The sequence below is a fragment of the Micropterus salmoides genome, unplaced genomic scaffold (genome assembly GCF_014851395.1).
Source record: "Micropterus salmoides isolate LMB-PRFRI ecotype aquatic unplaced genomic scaffold, ASM1485139v1 Ms_hic_scaffold_14, whole genome shotgun sequence".
NCBI lineage: Eukaryota > Metazoa > Chordata > Actinopteri > Centrarchiformes > Centrarchidae > Micropterus > Micropterus salmoides.
The window spans coordinates 7,627,542-7,642,991 of record NW_024040485.1 but is presented as its reverse complement, the minus strand read 5'-3'; the positions used below and the strand labels follow the sequence as shown (position 1 = coordinate 7,642,991).

At 40.3% G+C, this 15,450-nt stretch overlaps 1 protein-coding gene across 1 annotated transcript; it reads left to right on the top strand.

Moving 5' to 3' along the window:
* The first annotated feature begins 1,822 nt into the window (after positions 1-1,822).
* si:dkeyp-68b7.12 (rho GTPase-activating protein 30) lies at positions 1,823-14,802 on the top strand. The gene is given in 15 exon segments (XM_038717420.1): positions 1,823-1,941; positions 2,515-2,914; positions 4,512-4,614; positions 4,748-4,892; positions 5,279-5,361; positions 5,728-5,835; positions 6,177-6,295; positions 6,458-6,632; positions 6,910-7,007; positions 7,424-7,495; positions 8,156-8,911; positions 10,229-10,437; positions 10,606-11,210; positions 12,517-13,867; positions 13,870-14,802. Coding segments are annotated over 14 exon segments (3,954 nt in total). The 5' UTR covers positions 1,823-1,941; positions 2,515-2,826; the 3' UTR covers positions 13,912-14,802.
* The last annotated feature ends 648 nt before the right edge of the window (positions 14,803-15,450 follow it).

Genomic DNA, 15,450 nt, shown 5'->3' with positions numbered 1-15,450 from the left:
GGTTGCCAGTTCAGCGTTATTTCCGCCACTAAGGGACGTACCGTAATCCAAAACGAGGTTGGCATAACAACGTCACTTCAAGAGACAGGTGAATTACCGTAAGTATTGCGCTACATCCGCACTGTGACCCCAGCAGTGGAAGACAGACCTCACGTAAACATCCAGGGACCTAACGATATTTTCAAACATGACAAAGTTACAAATATAACATGATATTTAGTTTTACTTTATAATTATACATCAAAACCGACCTAAACGTGTTCCTAAGTATTACAAATAGGCTAATTTCCATGTCTTAGAAACGTTGATACAGACACCACATAGGCCTATTTAAACATGATCAGTGTGTCTTAATAAACTTATGACGATGAAGATCTCATTAAGACCACGAGAAATATTGACGATATTTAGATGTGTGTGTGTGAAAGAGAAAAACAGATATTCGGTTCAGTTTTAAGCAGGGCCTACCACTTTCTGGTAAGTCACCCTTTATAAGGGGTTTAGCCTATATATAGCAAATAATTAATAACTAATTTACAAAGTATGTATACATCAGTTTTAAACCATTTATAAACAATTAATAACACTGAATTACCAACACCAGCCAAAGGGATTTACCAAACTTGGCAATCCAATCTCTTATTAATGTTTTATAACGGCTCGATAAAATATTGGCAAATAATGTATTAACCATTTAAAATGCGTGTATCAACACTTTTAAGGGGTTTTGCAGGATAAGGTCCAGGAAATAGCTCCAGCCACAAACTACCATACAGAGCCAATACAGTATCAGACACTATCACAAACTACCACAATATATTATTATTATTATTATTAGACTCCATGCACAATATATAGAGCAGTAATATCTAGGTATCTAGGCAAGTGCCAGGAATAGAAAGACCAGTGGTGAAAAAATACTTTTACTGCAGTACTGTGCTTAAGCACAATTTTGAGGGATACCTCTACTCCACTACATTTCAGAAACAATTATTGTAAGTAGCTAAAATGGTTGCAACATATTAATGCATGAGTAATAATAATCCAACAATACAACACTGGCAGGGGTCATTATGCTACATTAGGAATATTTTACTATTGATACTTAAATTCCTTTTTGTTGCAACTATGACTACTTTTGTAGTTGTCTCAAATTTTAAATTCATTGTGGAATTGAGGTATACTGTGATTTTTCTTTTGTTGTAATTTGTTTGTTGTACTTGGTGATATTTTGTTGTTGTAGGCCTATTAGTACTTTTAAATATTTTATTGTAGGCCTTTTTTGCAGTCCTTACTTTGTGGAAACCCCTGGTACTTTGAGCCGATTGGTATTTTGTGTGATTCAATGCACTAGTATGGTATTTTGTGGTACTTTTCGATATGCTTTGTGGTTGTTTGTAGTTACTTCACTACTTATTTCTGTACTGTGTGTTACTGTTTTGTAATCTGTGGTCATTTGTGTTTTATTTGTGGTAGTTTTAGTTTCTATTGTATTATCTGGTAGTTATACTTTGTTGTAGTTTGTAGCATGAAGCCATTTGTGGTACTTCAACAGTACTCACTGAGGTGCTGTGTGATGCTTGAGTTTGTACGGATTAGTACTGGTGTGTACCACTGACACACTCAAAAGAAATGGGCTGAAATGTGTTGAATTAATCCTATTTCTATATTTACTGTACATTTCTTGCTGTCAGGGTTAAAAGTACACATGGAGCTCAATCTACACACAGACAAACACAGCACATAAAGGGAAATAGATGCACTGTACAGATACACTGAACTGATTTCCCTACTCAATCAGCAGAGGCAGACAAACTGTGGGGCACATACAGAGAGAAAGCACAAGAGAAACAGAGACACTCAGGAAGTTAACAGGGGAAGTTTAGTGGTTTCTTGCGTCATCATTTTATGCTGCTGCTTGTGTGCCGATGCAGAGTGAAGGTAGGAACACTCGTATTCGCTTTTTAACTTTTATTTCCTCACGTTTCCCCTCTGAAACGCTTTCCTAAAAGTGGACAGATAGGGAGAGATGGTGGATAAAGGGAGAGCAGTGGCAGGTGTCAGGAGGGTGGAGGGGCCGGGGAGTGAGTTTGAATGTCTGTATGAGTCTATATGTTCAAGCTTTAACAGTGCTCGACTTCCGCTGCAGTGAAAAAGGGGGCCGCGATGGCCATGACATGCGGGCAGTGAGGACAGGCTGGGCCTGTAATTAACACGGTTCTCAGGCTGAAGCTGAGAGTTGAGGTCTAAGTGGGTCCACCAGCCTAGAGCAATATTATGGTGTGATTGGAGTGAAACATTTAGAGGCTCATTTCACTGAATAGGAGAAGTACATAGGCAAGGGTGTGGCCTTTCATTCGAAAATAAATTCAGTACATCAGGGGGAAGTGGAGAGCCACATTTGTGTGCTGAGGATTCAGTGCAGTTTGTTGATTTGGGGGGGGGGGGAATTATTGTCTGCAACGTAAAGCTGGGGTTTGCACGAAGGAACTTTTGTTATTTCTGCTTTTGCAGGGTGGAAGGTAAACCAAAGAATGTCCTAACACCCCAACTTTTAAATTTCAACTCCAATGCAACATAGCATACAGAGGAAACAACCTGCACCCAACAACATGCACTGAAGCCAAGAAAACAGAAGCAGCAGCAGCAGCAGCAGCAGCACTGTCAAATCTCTGAAATGTGTAGCACCTCTACAAAGTCAGTCTCACATTAACGGAGTCGGTCAACACATCCAGCAGCCACAAAGACAGTCAGTCAGTCTGACGGTCACAAAGGGAGCAGCTCGCGTCGGTCTGAATGTGAGGTGAACTCAGCAGACAGGAAGAGATGCGGAGAGTTCGGAGAAAAGGAGGGAACAAAGAGAAGGTGTTTGGATGTGATCTGCTGGAGCACCTGAACGCCTCCTCTCAAGAGAGTAAGAGAACAAACTTTTTCCTGTAACCATTTTCTTCATGACATTCCTCATTACAACACACACTACACCATGCTGTACAGATCAATAGCAATGGTGTGTAACATCTCCAGAAAATACAGTACCTATGGTGTCTAACAGTAGACATCTCAATAACCATACGATTTTTATATAACAATGTGTTCTTAGATACGGATATCCTCAGTCAAGCGTTACCCAATGTGTTCTTGTGAATATTTCATAACCACAAATGACATCCTCTGACAGGTCACCGTACATCTTGTAAAAGAATAATTCAACAGATAACTTTTTGACAGTTATTATTTGATCAGAATATTTGTCATGTTTAAAAATCTTGGTGTCTCAATATGCAGGGATATTTCTCAGACAGATATGAAGTCAAGAAAAGACTAGCCTGTGCCTTTTTTAAAGCACATGTTCAATTATTTCTTTCTGGTTAAGAATCAAACCACACAGCATTTACCACACCAGGTCTGCTCCAAAGAGTGTCTCTTGGTCATTTTACATTGTGGCTACATTCTACTGTTTTATTTTATTTCTCTCAGGAGTCCATGTTGTAATCAGCAGTCCATCCTGCCATTCCATAGTGGGTTTTGCGTGTCCTGTTGCCATGTTGGCAGCTCTGTGAGGCTGTACTTAAGGCACAGTTAAATGCTAACGTCAGTATGCTAACATGCTATCAATGACAATGCTAACATTCGGGTGTTAAGCAGGTAGTTTATGTTTACCATGTTCACAATCATATTTTATTTAGTGCTAGCATGCTCATATTTGCAAATCAGAAGTACAGCCGAGGCTGATGGGAATATCAATGCATTTGCAGGTGTTTGGTTATAAACCAAAGTATTGGACACATAAATGTTTACCTGATTGGGCTGGAGAAACATTCAGAGGATTACCAAAGTTATTACAATTCATGCTGAGGGGAGCATGAATGTCTCTACCAATCTTTTTTTTTTTATAGTTTTGAGAACCACAAATAGAAACTTAATGGTAGTGCTGAAGGAAATCACCAAAGTCATTAGGATTCATCCTCTGTGGACCATGAATGTACAAAATGTCATGGCAATCCATTAAATAGTTGTTGTGATATTTCACTTTGGATCAAAGTGGTAGACTGACACAATGACATTGCCATCACTGGAGTCATGCTGCTAATGTTAAAGTGTTCAATTTAGAAACTTGTATACATGTATATGAACAGAAATTTGTGTATTTTGTCTAACAGGATTTTGATACATTACTTATACTCCATATTGAATATGTTATGATACCATGCTAATATTTATTCGTACACTATCTTTTGTACATACCATATTTGGCAATCATCCGGAGGTACACGCACATCCATAAATTATTTGCAGATGCTGGTAAACAATAATCTGCACAAAAGGAGCAAAAATTCCTGCACAACTATCTCACCCCCAATGCTTTTTTAATTGTACATGATGGTTAGACCATAACTATCTTTCTCACCGGTCCATGTAAAATAAATAAAATAATAAATTTGCTCATTTAGCATATTATTCTTGTGTTATTTTGTAATTGATTAATTTGAGTCATTCACCGTTTCCCACAGTACCTCTGGTCTTGCGATGCTGCAGTGAGTTTGTTGAGAAACATGGAATCGTGGATGGGATCTACAGGTTGTCTGGAGTATCGTCCAACATACAGAAGCTAAGGTAAGTTGTGTGTATGTGTGCAGCTGTGTGCCTCTCTTTGAACTTATAGCTGTAAATGTATATTCCACCAAAGTTTAATTCCAGTTCGTATGTTGCTGTACTCTAAAGTGAATCTATGTGTGTATACAACCAGGGGGGAGTTTGAGAGCGATGGGAGTCCAGATCTGAACAAGGACCTGTACCTGCAGGACATCCACTGTGTCAGCTCTTTGTGTAAAGCTTATTTCAGAGAGCTGCCCAACCCTCTGCTCACATACCAGCTATATGACAAGTTTGCTGTGAGTAGCTCAGACATACAAACATTTCACACAATTTCCACCCTCTTGCGTTGATGTGTATTGGAGTGATCACAGGGGTGGAAAGTGCCTCCCCTGCAAAGAAAATATTAAATATATAAAGTCTAAATCTCCCAGAGAACATAGACAAGTTGGGTCATGGTGTTTACAACAGTTCTCTAATAATGAATAGAGACTATATGTCATGTTTCCAGCGGTGGAAAAAGTACTCACATCCAAAATGTACTTACACTATCAAAAGTAAAAGTACTTCTTATGCAGAGCGGCTTCTTCAGTTCAGTCTGAAGCTGAGAGACAAACATCCCGAAGTAGTCAGTTCCCTCAGAAATGTAAAAACATATTGATTCAAACTCATGTCTGTGTAACAGGAGGCTGTGGCCATCCAGCTGGAGGAGGACAGGCTGGTAAAGATCAGAGATGTGCTGAAAGAACTTCCAAACCCACATTACAGGTACTTGGAAAACTGTCTTTTCTGCCTTGAGAAAGCAGGCCTGTATTTCTTTGTGTTTAGATCATCCAGCCGGCGTCCTTACAGTTTTGTTACATGACAAAACAGGGTGTCCACATGTGGCCTGTCTGCTTCTTTGTTTGTCAACTTCCTGTTGACGTAGATTTGGGGCTCTGCCATCAGGAAGCTAGGTTAGGACAGGTATGGGATTGGCAGAGAAACACAGCATGATATGATTTTGGTTGTTAAAATAATAAAATGTCATTAACAAAAATAAATGATTTGACCACAGTTTTTGAAAGCTTTCACTTTGCGTTTCACTTGCTGACCTGTGCTCAAGTTGAAATGTCTTCACTTTCTTTCCATCAGGACTCTCGAGTTTCTGATGCGCCATCTTGTCAGAATGGCCTCATATAGCTCAGAGACCAACATGCACTCCAGGAACTTGGCCATTGTCTGGGCCCCCAATCTGCTCAGGTTTGCTAATATCAGTTGCTTACACCAATATATGTTCTCTGGTGAAATGCGTTTGAGCAAGACACTTATCCACACTCTGCCCTGACTACTGGCAAATCTACATAAGCCGTTCGTGGACGTTCCTAAAATCTAACTAATAGAGCAATTTTGTTTGATGATTATGAATTAGTAGATGTTCTTTATCATCTCATTCCTTCCTTCTTTCATTATCCTTTTCTCTTCCTTGCTTTCTTCCTTCTCTCTTTTTCATTCATCCTTTCATTCCTCTATCCATTATTTTTTCATGCATGTTCATCCTTACTTCTCCAACAATCAATCAATCAATCAATCTGTATATAAAGGTCAAAGGACATTGAGGCGTCTGGGTTTAATGGTACCGCAGCCTTCATGGAGGTCAGGGTTCAGTCCATCGTGGTGGAGTTCATCCTCACACACGTCCCTCAGCTGTTTCCCGAACAAGGTAAAACACTTTCCCGATGACAAGACAGAATTACCATTTTGTTTTATATCATTTTCTCTGTATGAATTGCTGAAAAAATCTGAGATTTGGGCAGCAATTCAGAAGTCTGGACTAAAAACACACCCAGTCCCACATCACATCACTGACTTCTGCCATATTCAGGTGTATCAAATGAGAGAAGGAATTCCCTCCCCTCCCCGTCAGCAGCGTCCGGTCAGGAGGAAGGGTTTTTCAAATCCGCTCCCATTCAGCCCTTCCCCAACTTTGGTAATATCAGTCCAGGAGACGGTCCTCTAGCCATAAGACCCTACCACGCCATCATTGAAGGCACAGACAAGTAAGTGGACCACATATTTATCTGTCTGAATCATCTGATCTGGTTGGTGGGGACGTATTTCATACAGAGGTCAAAGGTCAATGATGATCAGCTTGAACATGCTCTGTAAGTCTGAGTGGGGCAGCTTGGAAAATAAACAGAAACAGACATGAAAGAGACATTCCAAATGTATGTTTACCAAACAGGCATTTACAGAAGCCTATCTCATGTTGAATGCAGCTGTTCTATTTCATTTTTTCATATTCCAAGTCCTTGTGAATGTCTGTGTCTCGTTCAGGAGGAAAGGATCTCTCAAAGGCAGGAAGTGGATGTCCATCTTCAACATCGGAGGACGATTCCAAGACCCACGGCGGAGGCACAAACACTCATCCAAAGGTACCGAACCTTATCGTGGTTATTATCTCTGGTCATTGTTCCTATCGTTGATAATTTCCCTTAAATAATTGTTATTTCTCCTCTGAGTGCATTATTTTAATGCATTATAAAATAAAAGTGATCCTAATCGTTCAAGTTAACACATGTGTAGAGATTTCTCACTTTTCTAGCAAAGGAAGACATTTCTGTTGAAAACTGATGATCATACAGGAATATGGCCTCTGGTAATGTCAAAGTTAGTGTTAAGAATGTTTGATTCATAACTAAACTTATATAACTATAACCAAATGGTTTCGTGAAAATGATATCAACATTGGTCTTTTCTTAAAAAACCCCACCTGTGCACTTTTTTATCCTTGCTGCAGTAATATATATTATTATATGTCTGGTCTTAAATAACTGGCTCTTTGTTTTAGAGAAAGACAGGCCAGCTTTGAGACCAGCCAGAAGCATGGACTCCCTCAGCACCCAGGCGTTTCCAAATGAAGGTACTGCTCTCGTCACACATTTCCCAACTGATGTTGTTAAAATGATAAATGATAAATAAATATCATAAATGTTTCAACAATAGAATAAACTACACACACTAAGGAGAAATATAAATATATATAATTAGCTTGCTTTGATTGACCTGTGGATCCAACCCGTGTCATAAAATAAATGTATAGATAAATAAAAAGAAGTTCTCACTTTGCCATAGTGGCGTTTGGTCATGGAGAAAGTTTCTCTTTTTGCGTGTGTTATGGTTTTAGGTTTTGAGATGCCTGCCTGTGAAACTTTTGAAACCACCCTACAACAGTTTATTGAAATTTTGGTTTGGTTAAAATAATTGAAAATTTGCATCTTTAATACTCAAAAGGACTTGTTTCTCTACCAACATAGGGACTGTTACAAGACACAACAAACTGTTTTCCAGCTGTCATTTTGTAATGCTTAGAGCACCACAAATAGGTCAAAAACCTCACATAAACCACATCCCACTGAGGATAAGTGTGGGAAGAGAACTGTTCTGTTTTGCGTGTACTGACCCTTTAAAACAAAATCTACAAACTTGCCTGAATATGTCTGAAACTGTATTAGTTAAAAGATTTACAGTCTCACTTTGGATTGTCCTTAGTCCCCGGACTTATCTGCCTGTTTTATTCCAGGTTCCAGACGTCCTGCCCAGCGCCCTCCTTCCACCAGCATCCCCACAGCATCTCCCCTCGTCACCCCCAACCCCCAGTCATGCTCGGAGGTCACGTCTTCCCCCGGTGCAATAGGTGGCAGTGAATATGCAGTGACCTACCGCAGAGGAACAGGGTTAGTAAGCGGGGGCGCAGGGACCCAGGGCACCTACACTGCCCTTGACCCTGAAGGTTCAGGAGTCACAGGCAATGAATCTCTTCAGTCCAGATCCCCAGGACTCTCCACTAAAGTAGGCCGAAGAGCAGCCATGCACATCACAGGGCCCACCCTGGTTACTGTGCCCCTGCATATCACCTCTAACCTAGCATTAGGGGTGCTGCAAGGGGGCGGTGGCAACAGGGTCATCCATCGTGGCAGGGACAAGGACGGAGGCGACAGGGTGGAAGGTAAGGAGGGAGGAGAGAAGGTGGAGAGCAAGGAGAGCAGAGCGATGGAAAGGAAGGTGGAAGAAGGCAGAAAGGTTCAGGAAGAGGAGAAGAATTGCAGTGGGAAAGTGACGGACAGGGAAGGAGTCGAGGATGCGGAAGGGAAGGCAGGGGTAGGCGGTGGTGGGGAGGAAGAAGGTGAAGTAAAGAAAGAGGAGGATAAGGAGGAAGAGGAGGTCAGAGAAGAACGTACATGGAAGCCGGAGGTGGTGATGGGAGGTCAAGATGCTGAGGAAGATAATGATGAAGATGCTGTGGATGATGACAAGGATGTCGATTATGACTACATAGGTAATTTCACCTATTTCATAACCATGATCTCCTTTTTTTTTACAACGGGGGTTCAACCAATAGTTATTTGCAATATCTGTTATTTTATAAATAATTATTCTAATGATTCTCATCCTTGGGGTCCGGGACAAATCTGTGGGGTCACAGGGAAAAAGAAACACTGGTTACACACATGTATGTTTATTTATTCTGACTTTTCTCCTTTGTTATTTTTCTTGTGAAATACCAGACACGTTCACCTTCAAATGAAACTGAAATACTTGTTGGTTAAACTGCTCACGGCTCACAACAAGGACCTGCCACCTCAGACATTGCTTCATTTAGGGGTCACAGGCCAAAAAGGTTGGGCACCAATAATTAAATGTCAGAAAATAGTTTTAAAAAATGCCCAAGACTTAGGAAATTTATTTCAGAAGCAATTTTTCATTATATTTGTTGGCATTCTCTTTACATCCCAACAGCAATCAATAAAAATCCAGTATCTGTGGCTGTTGCAGGACTGTAATAAGCATGGCTACCGACTGCTGCTGAAGCCTCAAGTTTGGCATTTTGGCGTTGCCATCTTTGTTTTTTGGTGCCAGAAGTGACAATTTTTGGATGAGAGGGTGGAGCTTTTGTTGATTGGATACTTTCAAAATCAAGCTAGTTCTCCAACATAGCCTACCCTAGCTTTAAGATTGACGTCTTTAAATTGTATTCAAATATTTTTTCTTGTGAAATACTACCAAGTTTAACCTCTTTAAATGCAACAGTCGAGGAAGGAAACATCCCTCCATAGTTGAACTGCTCACAGCTCATATGTAACAGCTCACTTTATAACCCAGGTGTTGATTGGTTATAAAGTTAATAAGCAAAAGGGGTGTGAAACAGTGACTTAAAGAGTGACATAACATCACTGATGGGTGTGGTTAGATGTGTGATTTGCTGCACCTGTACCCACACCCTACAGTGATGTCACAGGGTCCTGGAGTACACCGTATTGCAGCAAGGTGAAGCACAGGGGGGCAGCAAAACGTTTAGGGGCTGTTAAGTTACTATTTTTTAATATCAGTTAATGCAAGTCAAAACACTAGATAACAATGTTGAAAGGAAATACAACAACATTGCACTTCTGAGACAACAAATATTTATATTGTATAGTATTGTATGACAACATTTATATTTAAGCATGTGACGGTGACCATAACACACTTTAAAACAAGATTATTTTCTTCTTTCATTTCAAGTCTTGAAATGTTTTGTTTTATTCTGTTGCATGTAATGTGAATGTAAATAATGCAAGATCACATCTAATCTTAGCCCGTGCTTCATTTACAGACATGAAAGGGGTGAAGCCAGCTGATTTACAGCCAGCGGTGACTCAGTGTGTTGATGCGTCTGTGTTTGACGCTTCCAACATCCTCAACTCAACTGAAGTGGAGGAGGATGACCAGGGGCTGTCTGGCTACGTTCAAGATAACTTTGATTTCCTGGACCAAATGGACTGCAGCGCCCAGGACCATATGGACTGCAGTGTCAACTACCAGGTGTGTGTTGTTTATCTTTACTAATAAGGTTTAAACAGCATTTGAAGGTGGAAATAATTCTTAACACATTTTCTTTGGGGTTAAAGAATGCAAATGAGAAAAATAGAAACATTTCTCCCTTGCACTGCTTTTCACTTCCTGTTTTTACATGTTGTCTTTACATGTTAGGTGAGCGAGTTCTCTGTTGAACCTCCTGGCTACTCAGATGATGAGTATGAAGTTATGGCGCAAGGTCAGCCTTCCCATCGTCCTGCAGCGCTACAGATGTACCTGCAAGCGGGCCCTGAAACACACACCCAGAGTCAGACACAGTTAAATCCACACAGGCCACTCAGCCTCGACATAAACAGCCGACACACTAAATCCCTCAGCTTGCCTTACATGACCTCACCTGTCCGCGGACCAGAGGATTCGGGTTCTGAAGAGGAGGATGCAGGGGACGACAGTGATGATAACATTTACAGTAGTGACGACGACGACGATGACAGCATGTTTGTTAAAAGCCTCCCCCCTGATTTCTTTTTAAGCAATTTGACTGACTTTGAACCAGACACTGATAAACAAGACTGTTGCACCCATGATGGAGTACCTATAACTCAATTACAGAGCTCTGAGGAAAGAGAATGCCAGTCGCTAAACCTTGAATTTTCTGCATGTAAAGAATCAACTGCTGGAGAGCAAGAGCAGGTAGAAGTGAAAGATAAAGAAGATATAGATGGACTGGATGAAAAGGAGACAACAAAGAAGGAAAACGTGGAAAACAATAGGCAAAGGTAAAACTAATTCCCTTCACACACACCTGTTATCAACTCAGTTCATAACTACGTTATCGTGCACCTTTAAAGCTGCTTTAACTAATACTGTTCTATTACAATGGGTCAGATAACTATATGTAATGTGAAAGATGTCGCATGAACCCACAAATAACTACAGAGATGGTTTTATAGCCTGCAAACTGACTGCCACCATTCTCAAACCTGACAAATAAAACAGATTTCCAGATGCAGCAGGCAGCTATTTTCAGGGGAAAAACTCACTGTACACAACCTGCTGAGCACCAAACGGCAGATAGACAAAGTTAGTGACCAGCTGGGGAACATGGTGGAGCATTTAGCTGCTGAGGAGCCAGCTATCTCATAACAGAGCTATGTAAATTAAATATTGAACTTATTGTTGTCAGGTGTCCAGAAAGACAGTTCCAAGTGAATGCTATCGTTGCTTCGTAATTGCCGGATGTGTAAATAGGCAACTATTTGATAACAAGTTCGCCATATCAACTTTATAAGGCGATAATATGTCAAAGCTGTGCTTATAGATTGTTGTGCTGCCCCCCGGGTAACTGTTGGGTAGGTTTAAGGCAAGAAGTAACTTTTTAAAAAGACAAACACATTCTCCGTCCTTATAAGTTAAATTCATTATAAAAATTATAATCATTCTAATAATAATTCTGGATTACATTACTATTGCGTGTTTATCTTAGATGCTGCCAGGTGGGTGATGCACAGCAGCCATTTGTGCCAGATGCTCACCACACATCAGTTTGAACAACCAATAAAACACACTCACTTGCTCCATTTAGCATACTCTGAACGGCTTTCGCTGCTGCTACCTTACTTGGTCTGGTATGACCAGTAGCTAATGATACAACAGTAGTATACTGTGTGTCAGCTAATGTTAGCAAACCTCAGATATTTATTTCTGCATAACTGACATCACTGAGTCAGTTAACTAACTATTTTAGCATTCACCATTATGCAACTTGAAAAGTAACAGTAACACCACTATATGTCCCCTTTTTACAAATAAAAAATTAAGACATTAAATCATTTCAATTATCATATAATCATATAACAACTACAAATAGGGGCATAAATAAAGAAGCCAGTAAAGAATATACAAAAAGTTGATCTCATCTTGTTGCCCCATATGTTTAGCTCACCGTAAAATGGATTGTGTTTTCCAAAATCACATCGAACAACACACTTAACCCACTTAAAGTTTACAACCAGTTGTCTGAAGCAAGACACCTCTTTCCAAGTCCACTTAGAGATCTTAAATGTTTCTGTCATCCATCTGCAGCAAAGCAACAGACGAAACCTGCAGTGTCATGGAAGATACTCCAAGTGACAAAGAACAACCTCCCACCTCAGAAGCATCAACGCACTGCTTTGCTGAGCATCCGCTGACGAGCAACGATGAATCAAGCGCAATGGCTGACATTACGGTCGAGGAGGAGAAGGAAGCGGTTGATAATCCTGACGGTGATTATCCACCTTGTGATGGGGTTTCTTGTGGCACGTGGAAAGAAAGAGACATTGATGAGGGAGAGGATGAATGCAAAGAGACAGAGGACACAGAAATGGTTCTGGAAATGAAAGAAAGTGATGCTGACATGGGGGAAGAAACCACAGAGGAGGCCAATGAAGTGTCAGCTGACCAAGAACATGCAGAAAAGATGCAGGAAGGTGGCGAAGAGCAGGATAGTGCATTTTGTGGGACAAGCAGCGAAGTCTGGAATGAACTTGAGGATGTTATATGTGAGGTGATAGAGGATGAGGAAAGTAAGCAGGTTCAGAAGAAGGGCGCAAGAGAAAGTGTTGCTGGGGAGGGAGATACGCTCAAAGAAGTCAATGGAGAGGAGGAAGATCAGATAGAAAATGTTTCAGGAGAGAAAATGGTGGAAGTTGAAGAAGGAGGGACAAACAAGGCAGAGGTTGGAGTAGAAGTAGTGGAGGAATCAATGGAGACAACTGAAGATATGCACGCAGATCCGGAGATGCAGCAAGAGTTTGATGAGAAAGAGACAAACTTACCAAATACAAGTGAACTAGATGAAGCAATTCAAGGGAAACACGGCATCTGCAACGAAGCACAGCGACACGACAGTGGAGAGGTGGTTTCAAAAGAAAAAGAGAACAGTGACAAAGAGAGAGCTGATGAGCAGCGAAGAACAACTGAAATAAATAAACAACTGAAAGAGGTCAGGTCTGATATGAAGGAATTGACAGAGGACAGAAAGTGTGAGGAAAGTGACAGCAGCCAAGGAGGGGTAGGAAGGAAGCTGGTCATCTCCAAACATCCGAAGGTTTACCAAGTAAAAGCAGTGCCGGTCGTGCCTCCGAAGCCGCAGCACTGCAGATTCACCGCATTGAGCCTCCGAAATCAGCAGCAGCAGAAAGACAGAAGAGACGCCGACAGAGGGAGGGAAAACACGCTGAAGGCCCCGACAGAGCAGGACAAAGAACACGGGGATAGAGACGAGGACGGCGAGGACGAGGCCAGTGGGAAAAGGGAGAAGCCAACACTCAGGGGAGGGGAGAAAGAAAGGGACAAGAGGAGGGATGGGGATGAAAGTGCCACAAACAGAAACAGTCCCCTCAGCATGTGTTTTGATGAGGCCGTTGCCAAAGCAACCATGAGGCGAGAAAAAGAGAAAGAGTGCGAGAAGGAGAGGCAGAGAGATTGGGGAAGTGAAGTAGAGTGAAGGTTTGTTTTGTTTGTATATTGATTTAAACTGATTTGACTGTACAAACTATTTTTCTAGGTGTAGCATCAATGGCTGTATTTTTCCTGTACTGACTGAGGATTTTCTTTCAGTTTAAATTACAACCACAGTATTGTCATCGCAATGCTACTAAAGATGTGTTAGGTGTTTTTTTTTCAGCCATGCACAAACTTAATGTGCAGCCAGGAAACGAAATGGGTTTTTGAAGGTATTATTTGGAGGAGAATTCTTCGTCTTTATTAGACAGAGAGACATTGGAAGCTGACAGGAAGTGAGGGACGTGATCCTCGGCCAAACTCAAACCGTAGACGATGCAACGACTGGGTCAGTGTTAAACCCCTAGGTCACCAGGACGCCATGTCAGGTAGCTAATAAATGAATAGCTGCAATTGTGCTATCTGCTCTTTAAGTTAAACAAAACTGAAACTGAAAGCAAAGACACAGGTGAGATTAAAGGTATAGTGCTGCTGAAACATGTTGAAGAAGAAATGTTTGACAATCAATCTGAATGAACTGGTGTTTTCTATTTCAAGCCAGAACTTCTTTATCTTCATTATTTTGGGTCTGTAAAACAAAACATCCCACCATTTGATAAATCAATTTTGATCCCCCAAAATGGAAAAGCCTTAAATCCAGCTCACTCCTGTTTGCACTAGTCTAATTTTACAATACTTTGTAATTATATAAAGTATATGTTTGTCTGCAGTATGTATAATAAACAGTTGACAAGCATGTAGCCTAGTTAAATGGTAGATTTTAAAGAGCAGGGATGATGAATGGAATGTATCATGATAAATATAATGTCTGCAAAAGTCACGTTTTTTTGTTGATGTTGTGAATAAAAAGATGTTTCCAATGTGGTGTATTATTATGATTATTATTATTACATTGTCAAACTCAAATTTGTTCTTCATGTTTATCTATTAAACTATATTGGATACCAAGAGTGACAGAACCAAGATGTTCATTGCCATATTATTTTGCTAATTATAAGGCATAATGATTTTATATATATTATTGCTGAAATCTAACTTACATTGTCAGACACTTGACTTACGCTGAGGTAGGTCTATACCACAGTCAGGGATGGGTAATATTAAGTGGTTTGTCGTTTACTTGCTTGTGTGAACATGGTGCTTTCCAAAAGGTTAAAAGCAGGGTTACAATGTTTGAGATATTGCTGTTTTCCCCATGCCCCAAATCACTAATTTGTCTTGAAAATAATTTTATGCAAAAATTAATTTTCTGTGGATACAGAAATGGGTACATTCCCATAACAGATGAACTTTCTTTTTTGTTTTTTGTACAAAGAGGACGACTTTTCACATAGACATAAACATTTTATATGTTAATATCTATGTATTATTTAAAGATCAGTAGCTATTTTCTTTATAACAACTTAAATGGGAGACAAATATAGAGATTTTTTTATTGACTCTTATTTATCTCATACAAAACAAAAGCAGGCCTTCATATAACGAAGGAAGATTTGGTCATTCACGTTTATT